Genomic DNA, 21,261 nt, shown 5'->3' on the forward strand with positions numbered 1-21,261 from the left:
GCTTCAAATATGTGTGTAGGCTTAAGAGAAGAAAATGGGTATAGACAGTCATAAAAAAAGAGTTTATAAATAATAAAGTCTTTAAGGGAGAATAAAATAATGTAAAAAGGGTAAGTCACATGAAGATGGAAAACATGCAGATATCCTGCATGGTACTGTGTTAATTTTGAATTTTTTGGAGGCTAATGAATAGAGAACAACAGCTGCTAAGAGACACTGGATTATGGAGGGGACTGCTGAATAAAACCAGTCGTTTATTTCTTTTAGGATAGTCTTAGCTTTAAAATGGAAATCAGAAAATATACTGCTTTGGGGAAGAGGTTATGCTTTTGTTTCCAAAGAAAATGAAAAGCTGTGGATTCCTTCAAAGTTGATAGAGATCAGATTTGATTGGGGGGAAACCCCTCAAAATCCAAGCTATAGACATAAAGGAATAAACCTAAAAAAAAAAAACTACAGACAACTGATATATGTTTTACCTGCTCAAACATAAACAAAAAATCATCTTTAGCTGACTTGTGCACACATTCCATACTTGTGTTAATACAGATATGTATGTTACTTTCAACAGTTTATTATGTTTTCAGAGCAAGGAGACCAGACTCCAATGAAAATGTGTGGCCCAGGTGATCTAGTCTCTCAGAGTACCTCAATTGTAGTTTCCTGAGAGTTCTACATTCAGAACAGCTTTAAGGCTGGGGACTGAGATAGTCCAGCTTTACAGACTATTCTAGTCAGTACTACAGAAAAGTCTTATATTTTCCCACTGCACAGAAACTGGCCAACAAATGTCATGGATAATTTTCCCAGAACTTGATTATTATCTCAATTTTCTCAAGGCCCCCTAAAAATGCTGTTGCCCACAGACAACAGGAATCGGTCTAGAGAATAGGAGGCTCACATTCCCAAGAGGTGGAGTAGGTAGGTTTCCGTTATTTGGTGGGTTATGAGTATTTTTCATCATTTGGCAGGTTGGTTGCAAGTTGTTATTGGTAATGGTCAGGAAAAAAAACTAAACAAGGAAGATTAGAGTCAGGGATCTCATTCTGAAAAGAAAAAGGGGGGATATAAAAATGATCAGATAAAAGGGAAGCTATTGAATCTCTCATTTTTCTTTTTCATTCTCTTTTATTTTCTCTTACATAGGGTTCTCTGTGTAGCCTTGGTTGTCCTGGAACTCACAGAGATCCACTTGCCTCTGCCTCCTGAGTTTACTGTGCACCTCCTGGGATTAAATGTGCACTACCACTGCCCACCTCAAATCTCTCATTTTTCTACTGGGTTATTTTTCTTATCGATATACAGAAACTACATTCCTGGATTTGAGCACTTTCCTAGTTATGAATGTCACAAACAATCTTTTTAGCAATAGCTTATTTTTCTTTCACTCTCTTATTTAATGAATATAGGCTTTAAGAAAGTTGATTGTAGAGTACTTGACCTAGCATGAACAAGTCCTTGGGTTTGATCCCTACTTAATATATCAACTCCCCTTTCCTTTTTGGTATGCATCTTATGATCTGTTTATGAAATCTTTCCCAATTTTAAAGATATATTCTATCTTTAAAGATATATTTATGGCTCTGCCTTCTTATTTATATTTGTAATACACAGAATACAGATTGCTTTCTATGCTGGAAATAAAGGTTTCTCTTTTGTCCTTAATTACATGAGATTCATGCAATGGCATTTGCTGCTTAAAGGATCATCCTTTCAGGGCTACTCAGTGACCTCTTAGTCATCAGTTAAGTGTTCATGTAAGGGTGAGATGTAAGATAAATTCCCTGTTTTGTTCTACTGATCTGTCTTATTTTTTGTAAGAACATAACAATATCTTGATTACTATAGTTTTTAAAAAACTTTTAATTAGTCAACAATATCCAGCTCTTTGTATTTTCAGTGACAAAAATCAATCAATTAAATTATAAACACACGCACACACAAGATTATGGTTATGACTAGAACTACACTAAATTATCACACAAGAGAATCAAAATCTTCATGATACTGATTATGAACAGAGTATTTTTTTCATTTATTTAGGCATTTAATTTCTCTCAATAGTACACTTGATATGTTCTAGTAATTCTAAAAAGATACTCTAAAAATATCTTCTAGCTTGAAAAGAACTAACACATGCTAAAAATCTTTTCCTTAGAAATATTGTGCTAGGCATGGTAGGTAGCACACGTGTTTAGTCCCAGCACTTGGAAGGCAGAGGCAGGCGGATCTATGTGAGTTTGAGGCCAGCCTGGTCTACAGAGAAACCCTGTCTCAAAAAACAAAACAAAACGAAAGAAATACTGACCTACAAACCATCAACCTTACTAAACACTTATGGATTATAATGTTCTATCTATAATCCATTGAGGGTAGGAGGTTGAAAATAAGGTTGTGATAGGGCTTATATATCCCAAGGCTTTCCTCAAACTCACAATCCTCCTGCCTCAGCCTCCAAGTTTTTACCACACCTAGCTTAAATAAAATCTTTTAGTATCTTTCAAATTCTTATTGTGTCGCCTGGCCAAGACATCCAGTATAACACGGAGCAGAAGTAGTAATGATGAACACTATGCATGCTTCTGACCTTTCAGAATCTCTATTCAACACAGGTACTTGGGCTAAGGGACTTTCGTGCTGTGCTGTTTAGATACCCTACAGATCAGATTAAGAAAACTCCTTTTAAAGTTCCTAAGGTATATCTTGAGAGCAACAAATTTTATCAAATATTTTCTTTGTATTTCATGAAATAACCATATCAACATATCTTTTTTCTGTTACTATAGCAAATTTCAGCAACTTTAGCTTCCTGTGTGGAATATACCAACTTGGTATAAAACTGAACATATACAATCTACATATTGCTAGATTCACTTCACTTTTCATTTGTAAGTCCGTATCTATGCTGTCAGTGAGATTATGCTAACACTCCTTGTTTATTACACCTTTATCTAATTTCCACCACTGATTTCATGATGCACACTGGTACGGTCCTTCTTTTTCTAATAAGGACTGGCTTTGCTTTCCTTAGATGTATATACAGTGACAAGGCTGTGTGTGAATGGAAGTTTGTTATTATTTATGTATGTCTGTGTAAAAGGCCTTAAATAGTTTATTGATTTAATAATTATACTTTACAGTTTCTGCTTTTCTCTGGTATCAGTTATATTTTTGTAGGAACTAACAATGTGATTAAAATTTTTTGTGTTTTATTTTGTTTTGGGATCTTCATTCATATCCCCAGAATTTACTATGTAGACCAGACTGGCCTTGCACCCAAAGATACGCCTGCCTCTACCTACCAAGTGCTGGTATTAAAGGCATTAAAGGTCTTGATCTAAATTTTTAAATATGCTTATAATACCTACTTATAAGATGTACATGACATCTACGTTCTTAAAATATTTTTATTTTGAGATTTATTTTTGTAATTTTGAAGTGTGTGTGTGTGTGTGTGCGCGCGCGCGCGCGCGCGCAGGTGCTCTCAAAGGCCAGAAGAAGGAATGAGATCCCCTGAAGTTGAAATTATAAGTGGTTGTGGATGTTAAGTATTAGATCCCTGGTTGCTGGACTCCTCCACTACTGATACAATAAGCCAAATCAAACCAAATTAATAAACCAAGATTTAATAAACAAGGTAATGCAAATCAGAACACTTCCAGGTGGCCCTCAGGAAGGCAAAGAAAAGAACAGGAAGGAAGACACACACAGCAGATCTATGGGCCAGGTCTTAAATAGCCAGTAGGCATGGTCTTGAGAAGCCCTGGGGAGGGGCTAACTCTTGGTGGGCTTTCTGAGGGGAGGGTCTGGGGGGAGAGAGAGAGGAAGGCAGGGCTTCCACCTAATCATCCCAAACTCTTTGGATATATGGGTGCCAGGATCTTAGGTAACACTTCCACCAGAACTGTGAGCTGCTCACTGTAGGTGCATGGAGTCAAATTTGGGTCCTCTGAAGAGCAGTGCACTCTCTTAACTCCTGAGCCACATCTCTCCAGCTCCTTTTTAAAGAATTTTTACGCATGCAATTTGGTACTGCTGTCTACAGGCACACTGTTGTGCAGCAGAGGTCTAGAATTTCTTCTCTTCCAAAATGGAGAAGATATATCTTCTATGGTTACAAGGGGTAAAACAATAGTTGTCTCTGGAGGTGGAAGTAATTGGAAAGGAAAATAAAGAGAATTTTCAGGGGTTATATCTTGTTTGGATGATGTTACACAGCTTCGTACTTACACATAAAAATTCAGTAAGCTATACGTGTAGGACTTATGAACTTCACTGCTTCAAGTTTCATGCATCTAAAATCTTTTTGTAAAAGGTTGAACATATGACTATTTTTATGAATGCTTAGACTCCCCTACTAATCTGTTGAGAGAAGTAATCACTTTCCTAGTTCCCGAGTCCGTAGAGCAGTAACATACTGAAATGTTACTTTATTAGCACTGAACTTAGAGTTCAAGTATAATTAAACAGTAACTGACAGAAAAGTAAGCGCTAAGCATATCTTGGGAATGCAGACAAGCCTTGCATTGAAATATGATTAGGACCACACTATGTACTTACCCCTCTAACCTCACATCTGGTAAAGATCTGTTGAGTGCAATCATCTCACTTGCCATTAAATTAAACTGATTGATTTTAAACATCTCTTTCATCTTTTCTTGATCTTCTTTAGGAATGACGACTGGTTTCCCCATTTCTCCGGGACCTTCATGAGGCTTCTGCACTGGCTCTAGAACTAATAAGAAATATGCTTAACTGATACCAATTTCATAACAATTACCTCATGCTTTTGTTAACAACATCCAAGTTAAAAACTGTGCTCAACAAGCAGAGCCTCTTCTGGAGTCTCCAGTCTGTTCACGCCTCCAAGGTGCTGTGCAGTTTTCCCACTTTGAAGAAATGACACAGACCACTCAGCTTTAGAATGCTAAATAGTTTTGCAGAGGGTCAACTTAAAATTTTCTTTCTTTGAAACCATCATGAATACCTCCAACTAGTCCTTACTATCCCTGTCTCTCTTCTAGTCCATTCCCTTCTAGACACAACCACCTATTCATTCGAAGTCCCAATCTTGTTAGATGACTTAACACTTGTCTGAAATCCTTTGAGGGCATAGCACTGCTGCAGATGAGCCAAAATCCTCATCATGACACAGGATCCTCTTTCAGCCTAACAAATGCCAAGACTTCAGGTAGTAGGCTCAGCCTGTGGGTCACAACCCTTTTGGGGGTGGGGTCATTTAAGTGGTCATTTAAGATCATTGGAAAACAAAGATATTATGATTCACAACAGTAGCAAAATTAGTTATGAAACAGCAACAAAAGTAGTTTTATAGTTGGGCGTCACCGCAACATGAGGAACTGTGTTAAGCGTCACAGCATTAGGAAGGCTGAGAACTACTGCCCGGGATAGTAAGATAGGCAAGCAGGAGACTTGATACCTGCTAACAAAGCATTAACGTTTCACTTTGCATCACAGCATTAGCTCTTCAGTACAATTCTGATTTTGGAGATTCCCTCTATTGTTTGGTAACATAATTTGTAGAAAATTAACATTTAATATTAAATAAAAAAAACTAAACTGAACAACTGCTAAAAGAACCAACCACAACATTGTTAGAAATATAATTAAAACAGGAACTTAGGGATTACAATTAACCTCAAAATTTAATCTATATATAAACTTATTTTTATATAAAATAAAATTTTATATTTTATAAAAAATTTTAACTTTCACAGATCTAAATATATAGCTATAAAATTTAAATATAAACATAAGATATATAACTTTATTATTCATCAGTAAAAATGAGCGCTATACTTAAGCAAACAGTTGTAAAAAGGCTACTCTACTCACCATCCCCAGCAGGAAGTCCTCTTTCCTTTTTCTGATCACACTTGTTGCACTCACTGAAGTACAGCAGCAGAAACATATCCAAAAGTACCCAAACCAAGGAGGTGGCTAGAACCACCTTGCAATATGCAAATTTTCTCATGGCACTTTAAGTCAAATGTAAAATTTTAATATATATATATATAAATATACAAATATCATGAAAATTATTCCAATCTGGTTTCATCAGAAATCATGGTCATACCCTATAAAGAAGAAAAAAAAGGCTGTCTTAAATTCAAGGAAATAGATCACGATTAATTTAACATTAAATGTTAAGAGATATGAATTCATTTCATTAACAAGAAATTCTATTATTATATAGTAACTCTTACAGAACGGTATCCAATTGAAAAATGAGCAAAGGATATAAAATGCCTTTATAAAAGAGAACTCTAAATAGCTAATAACTATGTAAAAACGTGTTTATTTCCCTGTAACTAGATATGTAAATTAAAACAACAGTAAGCTACTATTTCAGTCTTCTCAAACAAGGGTCTTAACTCCTTTTCTGTTCAACTGCTCTACTGATTTCTAAGGCAAAAGCCGAACTATTAATTAACACCAGATCTTCAATAACTGACTATCCCGTTCTCCCTACAGTCTGTACTGCACAGTTTTTCAGTCTAATTCCTGTCCTCCTTTTTCTACCAAATGCTATGTAGAAACTTCAATCATACTCACCAGAAAACATTGTCAGAACACACTGCAGGGAGAGAAGGGATTCTAAGACCTAAGACCGAGTCTTAACTCTGAGGATGCAGTTTTTTAGTTCCTATCTCCCACTCTTCTCCATTCCATGACACTCTTCTATCACTGAGAACTCATTCACAATCCGGAATACTCATTTAACTAAAACTGTTTCCACCAAGTGAATGTTTATCTTGAAGAGCTCAGGAGCAGTCTGAGAAGAGTGTCACTGAGTAGCTAACACAAAGGCTCAAAGGCAAAGGCCTGGGTCTTGTCATTGCTGACAGGAGAGAAACACACTATATGTGTTCCATCAAGTAAGCAGAGGAAACACCTTGTACATGTGTTCCATGCTGAAAAGGGTATAAGCAAATGCCCTAACAAGCAGGCAGATGGGCGATGTAGCAGTTTCACACAAGGGTGGCCAGCAGAGATGGATTATTTGAACAATTCAGAACAGGTGAGTTCATCTATGAACTACGTAGATAGTTCTTTACAAGGTTCTTAGACAAAAGCCAGAAAATTACCTGAAAAAGTACTAAATGATACTTGTAAGCATACAGAATTATTATTTATTTCTGTTTTCGTCACCAGGCACTTTGATCTCTAACATATGTTTTCATCAGAACATTCTCTTAGACTGCAAGGTGGGGAGTAACAAGGGTACTACTGATTTTTTCTGCCTCAAAATCATGCCTATTCAATGCGACATTTGATTATGTTACGTGCAGTGAGCAGTTACTAATAACTACAGGGAAACATGAAAGAATTACAGAACACAGTATCGCAGCAAAGTGGCTCTCACAAAAACTAGGCATGCTCATTTATATTTGAGCGATGTCACAGGGAAGACCGACTACCTGGCAAAGAACCTGACTGCTAATACAGGATATTTAAAATACAAACAAACAGGATCTCATGTAGATCAAGAGAACCTAAAACTCCTAGGTAGCCAAGGATGGCCTTAAATTTCTGTTCCTCCTACCACTAACAGTGCTAGGATTATAGGTATGCACCACAGTTAATAGGTTTATATGGAGCTAGGAATCAAACACAGGATCTCATGTATCCAAGGCAAGCCTTTTATCAAGTGAGCTACGTCCCCAGACCCATTCTTTAAACTCTAATGAGCATTTCTCTAATATATATTACTGTCAGTTCATTTATATCTAAAAATGATGTCTTTTCACATTTAGACAACTAAGGAAAAAGGAAAACATGTCTACAAAACAACCTGTGTGCCAATTTCTTTTTAGTATCTTGAAGTATCCTTTATATTAAATACTTGGGATAAGAACTGCTCCAGAGCACTGGACTGAGCTCCCAAGGTCCCAATGAGGAGCAGATTGAGGGAGAACACGAGCAAGGAAGTCAGGACCACGAGGGGTGCACCACCCACTGAGACAGTGGGGCTGATCTATTGGGAGCTCACCAAGGCCAGCTGGACTGTGACTGAAAAAGCATGGGATAAAACCGGACTCTCTGATCATGGCGAACAATGAGGGCTGATGAGAAGCCAAGGACAATGGCACAGGGTTTTGATCCTACTTCATGTTCTGGCTTGGTGGGAGCCTAGCCAGTTTGGATGTTCACCTTCCTAGACATGGACGGAGGGGGGAGGACCTTGGACTTTCCACAGGGCAGGGAACCCTGACTGCTCTTTGGATTGGAGAGGGAGGGGGAGAGGAGAGGGGGGAGGGGGAGAGGAGAGAGGGGAGGGGGAGAAGGGAGGGAGGAGGGGGAGGGAAACGGGAGGCTGGGAGGAGGCGGAAACTTTTTTTTCCTTTTCTCAATAAAAAAAAAAAGAACTGCTCCAGATTTAAGTTTTTCAGATTTTGCAATATTTGCATAGACTTAATTTGTTTAGCTCCACAATCCAAAATCTGAAATATTCCAAAATCTAAAATCTTTTAAGTGTTCATCTGCATTCAATGTTCCAGATTTGAGAACATTTTAGATTTCTAACTAAGGATGTGCATACAAGTTATACACTTATACAGGGAAACACTACTCAGAATTTAAAAATCACTATGGTGATAACTAAAGCACTGCTGTGACCACTCTGAGTTACTGTCTCAAGTTTAGAGGTCAGGAGAACAAGCATAACCTAGAATACTGCTGAAATCCTTAACAGAGCTTACTGGCTCATGTGTTTATCTGGGGTATGAAATGTTGAGTATTTTTGTTTCTAGCTCATAGCTTACGTTTAGTAAAAGAATATCTTTTATCATTCAAATTTCCATGTCTTAAGAAATACTTATACCTGGAAATCATTACTAATAATGAAAGTTTTATGTCAAAGATTTTACCTTTCCTATTTAAGTAAGGGTCTAATGTCACTGTCTCTCAAAATGATAAATTGTCCCCACTTACTTAAACAACAGGTCATGCTTTCCTAAAAGAATGCAATACTCACCGTATTGTAAATCAAGTTTATGAGACTCTATGTTTGGCTCCATTGACCAGTCTGTCTCTTCATATCTAGAAATGCTATCTAAATTATAATAACTAGCTTATTCTTGGCATATAGTAAAACAAGTCTTCTCAACTATAACTATTAAAAACATATTACACTTTTACTGTGTGTGTGTGTGTGTATGTTGGAGGACGATGGAGATCAAAGGACAATCTCCTGGAGTCAGTTCTCTATTATGTGGAAGGGTTCTAAGTTTAGAACATAAAGTAAGTTATCTTTGAGGACCTAGGCAAGAGATAGGAGTTAAACTCAGGTTGTCAGGCTTAGAAGCAACTGCCTTAACCCACTAAGCCACGTTGATTGGTCACCTTTTTCACTATTCCTTTGGTTTTGGTTTGGTTTTTCAAGATAGGGTTTCTCTGTGTTACAACTCTGGCTGTCCTGGAACTTGCTTTGTAGACTAGGCTGGCCCCAAACTCAGAGATTCCCCTGACTCTGCCTCCTGAGTGCTTATCTCACTGTTGTCTGCAGCACTATCTTTAGATGATAAATCTTAGCCAAGAGGTCATGCAAGTTTCCTAACAAACCAGCAGTAGACAAGCACCAGCACTCAGAGGCAGATGCAGGCACATTTCTGAGTTTGAGGCCAGGTTGGTCTACAGAGTGTGCTCCAGGACAAGTCAGGGCTACACAGAAAAACCTATCTAAAAAATAATATTAAATTAACTTAAAAAAATGAAAACAAAAACCAAATCATTAACAACTGAGACCTTCAAAACATGTGACATTAAAATTTGGTTTACCACAGTTCCTACTTCTTCAAATGAATAAATCAATGTATAGGGATGAAGTTAATAAAGCAGGCCTAAAATTGTTATCCTTAGAAAAGCGTAGCAAGGTTGGCCCTTACCTCAAATCAGGGAATTTGAATTATAAACAGTTCTCTACAGTGATATAAAGCATCCTCTAATTAAGAAGTGTGCCCTACTGTGCCTTAACTGTACAATCTGGTTTATGTTAAACATCCCCTTCTTCCTTCTGTGATTTTGGAATTTTGGTATGTGCTAGATATAAGGTATCTTTACATGCCCAACCCAGTAAAAAATCTAGGGCATGAGCCGTCTCTGCCTTCTCTCCTCTCCTCTCCTCTCCTCTCCTCTCCTCTCCTCTCCTCTCCTCCTCTCTCTCTCTTTTTGCCCCTCTCTCTGTTCTCCTTCTTCCCCTTCCCTTCCATAACATACTTAATAAATATCCAACCTCACTCTGCGTGGCGTGCCTAACCGTCCATCTCGTAGCAGCCACTCGGGGATCCGCAACATATTTATTTAATCCATCACAAATATTCCATGTGTTGTCACGACTGTTGGGGAAACTAATCACAACCTGCTGTCCCTCAGGGAAAGAATGCTTACAAGCTTACTCCTGGTTTCCTCCAGATTTTAAATGTGTCCTTTTGCTGCAACGTATCTCCGTTGCTAGTATTCCTATACTGAAGCCATTTGAGCCCTCCAGGCCAATTAGAAGATCTGGGAGTAGTCTAAGGAGCCCCATATTAAAACATATTAAAACAAAAGGAAATGCTTACTAAACTAAAAGTTTAAACTCAAATTTCAGTTCTAACACTTATTTGTTATGTGGTCTTAGCAGGGTCAGTTTACTTTATTTGTGATAAACAAAACCTGCACAGGCTCTTCTTATATAGTTCCACTGCAATAATACATACTCAGTAAATAAATAGTATTTCTAAAGGTGCTTTCTTAGAGGAAACCATCAGATTCTTTTACATACACATAGATGCAATGAAAATGAACATCTGAAATGCTGCAAAGAGAAGTTCACAAACTATTCCAATATCTTCACACTGGTACTGTGAATTAGTTCTCAGTCACTAGAGAAGATTAGGGGTTAAGTTTAGTTCTACCTAAAGACTTCCTTTCTGAACCTGGTCCTCATTTAGTCTTCAAACTGATTTGCTAATGAGAAATAACTATAAATGTACTAGTATAGCAGTGCTGGGATTACAAACTATTTCTCAAATTTTATTAAAGTAAGAACTTAGTACAAAACCCTTCTACAGCTAAGCATGGTGGCACATGCCTTTAACACCTGCTTGAAGGTGAGGGAGGAAGAGATGCAAGTAAAGCTCTGTCAGTTTGAGGCTAGCCAGGGCTACAGAGGGAAATTCTGTCTAAAACAAAAACAAACAAGCCGGGAGGTGGTGGCACAAGCCTTTAATCCCAGCACTCAGGGAGGTAGAGGCAGGCGTATATCTCTGTGAGTTTGAGGCCAGCCTGGTCTACAGAGTGAGTTCTGGGCAGCCAGGACTGTTTCAAAGAAAAACCAAAACAAGCAAACAAAAAACCAGCAGCAGCAACAACAAAAATCTTCCAATGCACATATATATAAGACATAAAATCCAACACATATTTTAAAATCCATGGAGAAGTGCAACCTTGAAGTCACTGATTTCCAATTTTATCAACTTACCCCAAAGAGGCTTTTCAAATGAATTCATATCACAAATCCACATGGTTCACATCATCTGCTGAAAAATAAATTTCCTAAAATCAGTAAATTTCAAAGTAACACTCTTTCCTGTTCCCTTTCCTCCACTATCCTATACACCCGACTTAAGCTAGCCACCCACTTGAATGCAAGGGTCATTAATTATTCAGCTACTTCTCTGAGTAAAGTACCTGGAGCATAGGCACTCCAGTTAATGTCTAATATATATATACACATGTGTATAGTGTATGTGTGTATGTACATGTGTGTGTATGTACGTGTGTGTGTGTGTATATATATATATATATATATATATATATATATATATATATATAGTATGTTACTGAGAACTAACAGCAAATTCAATGGAATAGAACAAATTATCTTTTCTTCTCTTAGAAAACTATGATGGTATCAACTTTTAAAATGAGAAGGCCAAAGACAGGTAGACAGCATCTGCAGTGGATACTGTTTAGTCCATATTTTATACCCAAAATTTTCACCATATTAGACTCCAGTGGAATTCTAATGATAATTCTCTACTAGGCCGCCTATTCCTGATTGGACTATGCCAACCACAGCCCCTCTATTTACCTTGCCAAAGCACAAGACTAAAGCATGATCAATGGGACCTGTAGGGAAATCTGTCAGAAAGTACTGGGGAAAAAGATGACAAAGGAGGAATATTTCTTTCTACTTCTAGATACTCTGAATCAACACAATTCAAGTCCTGAAGCTATCTTGAAGCCATAAGAAAAAAAGACTTTATGGTCTGAGAATGGCAAACTGAATCTGTGGAAAGCATTTGGACCATGGTATCATGAAGCTGGATCAACCTCGAAATCTTCCTTCATATGAACCTCCTTGTGAGATAAAACTCTCAGTGATGAGGCACTGTGCTCCTACATCAAAAATCCCCTAATAACACCTTTCAAGCTACAATCATTGATTCAGATCAGAATACATCCTGTGAAGAAACAATGAAAGTGTAAATAGAGGATCTGTCTAGCAGCAGAATTTCAACATAAATTTAATGACTACAAACTAGAATCTGGTGTAACATTCCCATCTTAGAAATGATATTAAAGTCATGTATCATTTAACAAGGGTGTGTTCTGAGAAACTTGTCATGATGTAGTTTCATTACTGTTTGAGCATAAAACTGTTACTTACATAAACCCAGCAGCAAAGCCTACTACAAATCTAGGTTCTAAGGTGTATGTATCATGGTATATTTGGTCCACCTTTGTGTGAAACCCTGCGCATGGCTTCAGCTAATCAACTGAAAATCACATATTCCCAGTATGTTAAACTGTCAATTATATACAAGACACTGTTAACAGAGAAAAATAAAACATGAAAAAGTTCAGTCTCAGGTATAGTGTGATTGTGTTCCTCCCAAAGACTGTATGTTAGAAACAGGGATAAATGAAGCAATTGGAATAGGGACTCCCATGATGGTATTAGTGTCTTATTAAAGAAAGGAGAGAGAGATGTCAACAGAAATACACATTTACTTTTTGGGTTTTGTTTTTTTTGAGATGGGTCTCACTATGTAGCCTTAGTTGGCCTGGAATTCACTATGCAGACCAGGCTGGCCTCAAACTCACAGAGATTCACCTGCCTGCCTTGCATACTTGTGTACCCCCACCATGTTATAACATAGCAAGAAAGTCCTCACCAGATGCTGATTCCTTTGATATTGGACTTCCTAGTTTTCAAAACTAAGACAATACATTGCTTTTATTTATGATTCATTTTTTCAATAATTCTGTGGTAGGAACATAAAATGGGTTAACAGATCCTGCCCTAACAAATCTTATCTTCAGACATGGTAGGATGGTGGAGCATGTCATAATTTACAAATTGATTTTACATCTTTGCAAAATGTTTCAAAAGTATGAGAAGATGCTGGGTGGTGGCGGAGCATGCCTTTAATCCCAGCACTCGAAGTTAGAGGCAGGTGGATCCCTTGAGTTTGAGGCCACCCTGGTCTACAAAGGGAGTTCCAGGGAAGCCAGAGCTGTTACACAGAGAAACTCTGTCTTGAAAAACCAAAAACAGGAAGAAAGAAAAAAAAAAGTATGAGTAGATACAGATTATAAGGAAGGAAAAAAAGGAAGAAAAAACTGGTGAGGAGAAATATCAATTTGTTTTATGATACAGAAAAGGCAAAAGTATATGATAGGAAAACGGTAAAGATATATTTGCATAAACTGAGCTTAAAAAGAAGCAGGTAAATGTATAAATGTCTGTCAACAGCAAACAGAATTAGGAGCTCATAGTTCAAAGATATATGGCAAACAGGAATTCTTGGCTACATTCTAAGGCATCTAAAAAGTAATACTCAGGCTAACATCTTCTATCACTTTTATCACTTCAACACAAATGCCTAAACATTAGGAAAGAGTGTATGTTAGATTTCCCCTAGCCAAAAAGCTAGACACTAAAAAACAGCATTGAACATTATCATTCTGGGGAGCAGTTTCTGGGACATAAAGAATCCAACAGGAACTTCCCCAGATCAGAAGCTAACACTATTTTCTAGTCTTGGAATTCTCAAAGTTTAGAAGGGTTTCTTCTGTATTTTTGCCAAACTACCAATCTTACTCCATAATTATGCCTTATTTCCCTCCAATTATCTGCTCTCGTCTGTGCAAGTGGTCTTTACATTCTGGTGTGGCTTCATATCAGTGAAATGGCTTCTTGATGAAATCACTACTCTAATGTCCTACCAACATCACCAATCAATTTCTTTTTCAGCCACAATGTACTTGATGTTTCAACCATCTTTAATTATGTTTAGAACAGTCAGGGTAAAAACTAAAAAAGAATTTTCTTGGTTTGCAGTCTTTAGACTTCTTTACTACCCACCCCGACTCCTTTGTCTCTGCTGAGGAGACATCCTCAGAGCACAATTAAAACAAATGTTATCACGATTAAGATAAGAAAAAGAAAAAGCATGGCCATTAAAAGATAAGGTGTGACATTTAATGAAGTGCCATGTGCTTGGCATATGGCCTTCATGAGACAAAAATCAAAAGCATAAAGACCCCACAAGGTCCTTTCAGTAAAAGTATATAAATGTGTATGCACCAAAGTGCAAGCTATGCTACACTAATTTGCCCATGAAGAGTTACGATCTTCAGATGAAACAAGAACAATGATCTGAAAATACCTTGACTTCAAAATTTGGATCTAAGGTTATGATGCTTTGGGAACGAACGTTCTTCTTTTGTTTTCACAGAGGATGAGACCCTGTGGATTGCTTCTGTCCCAATATGGTATGATAGACCACGCCCTCCTGAAAGGTTGCTGTGAACACCTTCAAAAAATTATTTCACTCAACTGCCGACTGAGATGAACCTGGCACACAAGTTACACCATAAAAGACCTGATTAACAGTGCCCCTATACAACAGGAAGAAGTTTGGAGAGAAAAAACTGTGCCCATGTTCCCAAATGTTGCTTATAAATGTTCTTTTACATTTAAAGGGGGAGATGATATAGATATGAATAATTTGCATTGGTATAAATCTTGGTTTATTGACATAAATTTAAGGTCAATCTTGTTATATGTATATGTATTTCTGATATTAAAGTATTGTGATTGTGTAGTTCATTTAAAATGTAATGTATAATTAGGAAATACAGGTTGTTAATGGACAATCATCAATAGTAGTCAAGCTTGTAGTCATGTTAGTTAGATTTTCTAGATGTGCATAGATATATCTCACATAGGCATTCTTCATATCTTTCAAAGACTACAGAATATGGCATTTAATGTTTTAATAACTTAGGGCTTTTCATGACAATGAGACACATCTGCTCCTGGCAGCACCAGCTACTTCAAGAGGAAGATGGGCATTGAAGAGTCTCTTTATGGAGCTTGATAGCCAGTTGGGAAAGAAACTGCTCTTGCCTGGACTATTGCATAAACTGGACACAACCCACAGAGAGGACTGCTGAACTTGCCTAAAGGTGAGATGGTCTTTCGGGGTTCCTGATTTATGAAAGACTCTACGAGACATTCTGCAGGACACAGCAAAAAGTGAATGAACTGTCGGTAAATTTTCCTGCTTCATGGAAATGTCTGCTGGATACTATGGGCCTGTAGGCTGAGATGGATGCCCTAAAGGTACAAAAAACTTTAGGTGGCTGTCCAGACAGAGAGATGTCTCTGTTATTTCTAGAGTTTTGAAAGTTGCTTATTTCTTTTTACTTAGGTAATATTATATCCTTCTGGAGTCTTTGAAAGAGTTGAAGAATGGTTAGTTATAGTTACAGTTTTCCTTAGTTATGATAAAAGATAAAATAGATATAAATATTGTAACTGTAAATCTTGCTTTGTAACTATTTTGTTGTATATAATTTTGCTATATTAAAGTTAAAGCCTTCCTTTTTGTTTAAACAGAAAAAGGGGAAATGACGCAGGAGGGTCTTCTATCTATCTGTTGCTTTCCTTGGTTAATTAATAAAGAAAACTGCTTGGCTCAATAGGTCAGAACACAGGTAGGCGGGGAAGACAGAACAGAATTGTGGGAGAAAGAAAGCAGAGTCAGGCCAATGCCATGAAGCTCCAGCTCAAGATGGACGTAGGTTAGAATCTTACGGGCAAGCCACCACCTCGTGGTGTTATACACATTAATAGAAATGGGTTAATCAAGATGTGAGAGTTAGCCAGTAAGAGGGTAGAGCTAATGGGCCAGGCAGTGTTTAAATGAATACAATTTGTGTGTTGTTATTTCGGGTGTAAAGCTAGCCGTGCAGGAACCTGGCAGGACAAAAAGCAGGCCTGCTCACCTCATCACTACAGTCCCACAACCCCGACCCCTGTAGTGGACCTCTACTGCCTGAGAGGTGAACACAACAGATAGAACAGAGCAAGAAGAACTTTCTTGAGAAGAGAGATATAAGCTGAAGAGAAAGAAAGGAGCAGGTTCCTGACAACACAATGCCATATATGGAGGAAAAGAAAAACCAAGCAATGCTCTCTGCTGCCCAAAGCCCCTTTTTGGGAAAAGTAGGAAAGCACACCTAGTACCAACTGCCACAAACAAAGGCTTACCATCTGGGGAGATAGGTGAAATCATCTTTTGCTAACTGGACTTCTCTATAGGTTTTGGATATTTACTAAAAGCAAACACATTTATGTCTCAAATTTTGAACAGAGATTCTCAGATTTTTATCACAGATCAAGCTAAATTTAGAGGAGATAGATAGATAGATAGATAGATAGATAGATAGATAGATAGATAGTTAGTTAGTTAGTTTCAGGACAGTCAAGAGTTACACAGAGAGACTTTGTATAAAAAAAAAAAAAACAAAATAGGGCTGGAAAGATGGTTCAGTGGTTAAGAGCTTTGCCTGCTCTTCCAGAGGTCCTGAGTTCAATTCCTAGCAACCACTTGGTGGCTCACAACCATCTGCAGTGAGATTTGGTGCCCTCTTTTGGCCTGCAGGGATACATGCAGGCAGAATACTGTATACATAATAAATAAATAATTAAAAAAAAATCCAAACCTGTTCTTTTAACAACTGTACGTTTGGTCCCTAAATAAGAAAGAAAGGAATCAACTGAAGCTTGTGCCCTGCTTCCATATTATCAGAAGGTGTTATGTAAGATGCCAAAGGGGGTAGCAATCAATTATCCTATGCTAAGACACCTATGAACTACAATGACCAGCACTGCAAGACACCCCTGACTATGCCAAAAGTGGTCTCACATCTATGTTGTAACCAACAGCTGTCCAATAGGACTTAAGGCCTGTTCAATGGGAGAGAAATTATGCCTGGAAACATGCCCAAGGCTAGTGAGGATTTAGAAGAGAACCTTAAACTGTTACTTTACTAAACCAACATAATTCCTAACTGCATTCTTAAATACCCACCCTGATACCCTCAGGTAGGTGTAGCTCTCTCTCTCACACATACCCAATCAAAGAAACTCCTCTTTGCAACAGACCATTTCAGAAACTACAACCTGTCAAAACAGAGTACAACTGATCATGAGTGTCCAGGCCTGGCTGATACATTTACAACACAATTCCTGCACCTATAGCTTGGGGAACATGACAGAAGGAATATTTTAAGAATCAGAGGGCCAGCATGTGAGACTGTGTCTCCTAGAATGAAAGGGAGGCTACATTAACAATATTTCAACAACACAGCGATCTAAACAGGACCTGAACAATAACAGCATCATGAGACATGTTAAGACAGAAGAAGAAAATCTTATGAGGCCCCACTCCCAAGACAACACTGATTGCTAAGAGGGGAAATTAGTCATCCAGAAGGATGAGGCTGCTAATTGATACAATATCAAGTGGTCGGCCCTGAAATCATACACTTGCAAGCAACATTAAATAGACTCTGTAGGTTATATTTCTATATTTGTGTGTTTGCATGTGTATATGATGCATATTATATATTGTGTGAATATATGTGCATGTATATGTATGCGCATATAATACACATGTGTATATGTGTGTATATATATATGTGGGGGGGGGAGAGAGACAGAGAGAGGGAGAGAGAGAGAGACAGAGAGACAGAGAACAAAAAAGCAGCTATGGATTTGAGAGGCAGTAAGAGGGAAACAAGTGAGGCGCTGGAGAGAAGAAAGAAGGGAAGAGGGATGTCCTAGTTGAATTTGGTTAATCTGACACAAGCAAGGGTCATCTGAAAAAAAAAAAAAAAAAGCCTCCAGGATCCAGACTGCCTGCAGGCAAGTCTCTGTGGGACACTGTTTTGATTAATGAGTGAAGTGGATGGCCCTGATGAAGGCACTCTTAGGCAGGTGGTCCTAATGGTATAAGAATGCAGGCTGAGCAAGTCAGGAAGATCAAGCCAGAAAGCAGTGTTCCTCCATGGCTTTGCTTCCTTCAGTTCCTGCCTCTAGGTTCCTGCCCAAACTTCCCTCAAAATGAAATATGACTTGCAAGTTGTTAAACTGAAATAAGCCTTTTGCCCCCAAAGTTGTTTATGGTTATAGTATCTTATCACAGCAATAAAAACCCCAACTAAGACAGAAGGAAATGATATAAATTTTAATTAAAATTAAAAACTTAAGAAAAATGGAGTAAAATTTCTAATATTTGAATCTGAAATCTTCAGTTTTGTCTTTCACAATTAAATCTTCAATGCAAGTAGAATTTTAATATGTACACACACATACACACACACACACACACACAGAAGACATGGTAGTGTTATTATGCCTGTATTATCTGTCCAAGGTTGACCTAGACTAAAGAACCTGCCTCAACAAAAAAGAAAAAAAGGAAACCATTTTTTCACGTAGATAAACAGTATAAATACTAAAGATTATTCCGTTTTCATATATAACGTAAGACTAAATCTTTCATATATCAGGAGTTAAGTAAATTCTGTTTTATACTTTAATTTCCTCCTTTGCTTTCTGTTTACCTGTGCCAAATACTGTAGTACCCCAATTATAAAGGTTTTAAACCCCTCCCCCCACTTTGTTTTTTCTGGCAATACTAGGGACCAGAACCAAACTCAGAGCTTCACATATATTAAAACAGTATTGATACTGAGCTACATATCCAGGTCTTACACTAAGTCTTAAAATCTCATACAATAATAAGCACTTAACTTCTAAAATATCTTGGCCAATCTTGACTTTTTGCTTCCAAATAGATTTTAAATTAACTTGTTGGTTCTACATGGATAAACAAATCATTTTCTAAAATATTCATTTTTCTAAAGCTACAATTTATACATTAATGATGGTTTAATTGGCACTTTCACAATAAATTAGTCTTTTTTCCTCCTCTATGATTATATTCCAAAAATATCTTTAGAATGACTATGATGTCTTTTGGTTTACTTATATAACTTTTCTTAAAATTTTGCCCTGCCTGCCTGCCTGCTATCATTTGGATCTTAAATATTGTCATAATGACCCACACTGCAAATCTTGATCACAAGAGTCAGTTTTGCTATTAGGAAGTGGTGGAACCTTTTAAGAAGGGGGTCTAGTTGGAGGCAGTAGTCATAGAGGGAGGGTGCCTTTCAAGGGGTACTGGGACTAAGGTCCCTTCCTATGTCTCTTTTTATTTCCCAGCTGTATCACACATTTCCAGCTCTGTTTCCACATGCCCCAGTAAAGACAATCAACTATGGACTAAGACCTCTGAAATCATGAGTCAACATAAGTCTCTGCTCTCTTAAAGCCAGCTTACCTTACTTATTACAGCATGAAAAGCTGACATAACACAATCCAAAGACACACATTCCTTCTTAAATAATTAGGAAGATTTTTTCACTATTCTGATATTAACTATATTTTTATTGTATGTTGCTATTTAGAGTAACAAAACTGACTTTACTGTAGTAATTTTATATAAAAGAAGTTAATAAACTATTACAAATCTGAAAAATTTCTGTGTAGACTCTTGAATTTTCCATGAAAGTATTCCTATTGATTCAAAAAGATGATGGCTTGGTTATTCCTTTCAGCCTGGTGACTTCTCTTCCCAGGGTCTTCAGGAGAGATGCAATGCAATGCTGGAGATGAAGGACAGTTATGGCTGCTAGGCTGCTGACATCTAAGAGAATACTATGAATGTCTTGCTATCAAGTATGATAATTGCTGGAGGCCTTTCATAGAGGTCTGTGGTGGGTGGCTTCAGTGAAACGGCTCTCATATTTGAAAATTGGTCCCCAGTTATTGGGACTGTTTGGGAAGGATTAAGAGGTGTGGCCTTGCTGGAGGAGGTGTGTCACCGGGGTGGGCTTTGAGGTTTCAAATGCCCTTGCCATTAGTTCTCTCTGCCCCTGTCCAACTTGCAGATAAGGATGCAAATTCTCAGTTACTGCCTCAGCACCATGTCTGCCAGCTGCTATGCTCCCAATCAATAAACTCTCTCTTCTGTAAGTTGCATTGGTCTTGGTGCTTTGTCACACAGTAGAAAAATAACTAAGATAATTATCTTCATCATATCAAAAAATATGCTTTCTACTCTAAGTTGAATAGTTTTTTTCTTAACCATAAAAGATTTATTAAATTAACTTTCTGTATCTTAAAGCTAAGTGGCAGAGCACTGCCTAGTATAAGGTTCTGGGCTCAATCTAGGTACCAAAAGCAAGGGAAACACATTTAAATTGCTTGTATGGATAATTACATTAGTAGTAGACTTTTAAAATGTAAAACCAAATTTGTCTACTAAATTTTTTTTCTTACACCTTACTGAATGCAGGTAATCTAACTAATTTTGACAGCCTGGTGTTACGGAGGCATTTTCTCAATTGATGTTCCCTCATCTCTAATGACTATTCCCTGTGTTAAGTTGACATAAAACTAGCCAGTACAAAGACCAAATGCTGCCTTATAACTGGGGCTCACTCCTAGTTTCAGAGGGCTAGTCTATTATCACCACGGCGGGAACAATAGCAGCAGTCAAGCAGGTACAGTGCTGGTGCAGTAGCTGAGAGACAGACAACAGAGAGCCCCCCCAGTGACACACCTCCTCCAACAAGACCACCCTTCTAGTCCTTCCCAACAATTCTAATAACTGGAAATCAGACATTCAAACACACGAGTCTATAGGGACCATTCTTATTCAAACCACCACACACATACACATAAATACATCTTTTTAAAAATATATATTTATGGGCCGTGGCAGCACACACCTTTAATCCCAGCACTCAATTAGGGGCAGTCTGATCTACAGAGAAATCCTGCCTCAAGAAAAAAGAAGTACATTACTTTTAAAATTTTATGTGTTATAT

General features: G+C 37.6%; 1 protein-coding gene across 2 annotated transcripts in view; it reads right to left on the reverse strand.

Annotated features, from left to right (window-relative positions):
- The window catches only part of Galnt1 (polypeptide N-acetylgalactosaminyltransferase 1), a 76,305-nt gene that overhangs the window by 37,360 nt on the left and 17,684 nt on the right, over positions 1–21,261 (reverse strand). Inside the window, exons 2-4 of one of the 2 annotated variants that reach the window (XM_050134996.1) lie at positions 11,486–11,540; positions 5,857–6,098; positions 4,561–4,735 (exon numbers count right to left, since the gene is read on the reverse strand). In XM_050134996.1, coding sequence (XP_049990953.1) covers positions 4,561–4,735; positions 5,857–5,995 — 314 coding nt within the window. In that variant the 5' untranslated portion in view covers positions 5,996–6,098; positions 11,486–11,540. Of the gene's footprint in view, positions 1–4,560; positions 4,736–5,856; positions 6,099–11,485; positions 11,544–21,261 lie in introns of both variants that reach the window. The other variant, XM_050134995.1, reaches the window with a different exon arrangement.

This window comes from Alexandromys fortis, unplaced genomic scaffold, assembly GCF_014885135.2.
Source record: "Alexandromys fortis isolate MF-2015 unplaced genomic scaffold, M_Fortis_MF-2015_v1.1 scaffold_25, whole genome shotgun sequence".
NCBI classification, from domain to species: Eukaryota; Metazoa; Chordata; class Mammalia; order Rodentia; family Cricetidae; genus Alexandromys; species Alexandromys fortis.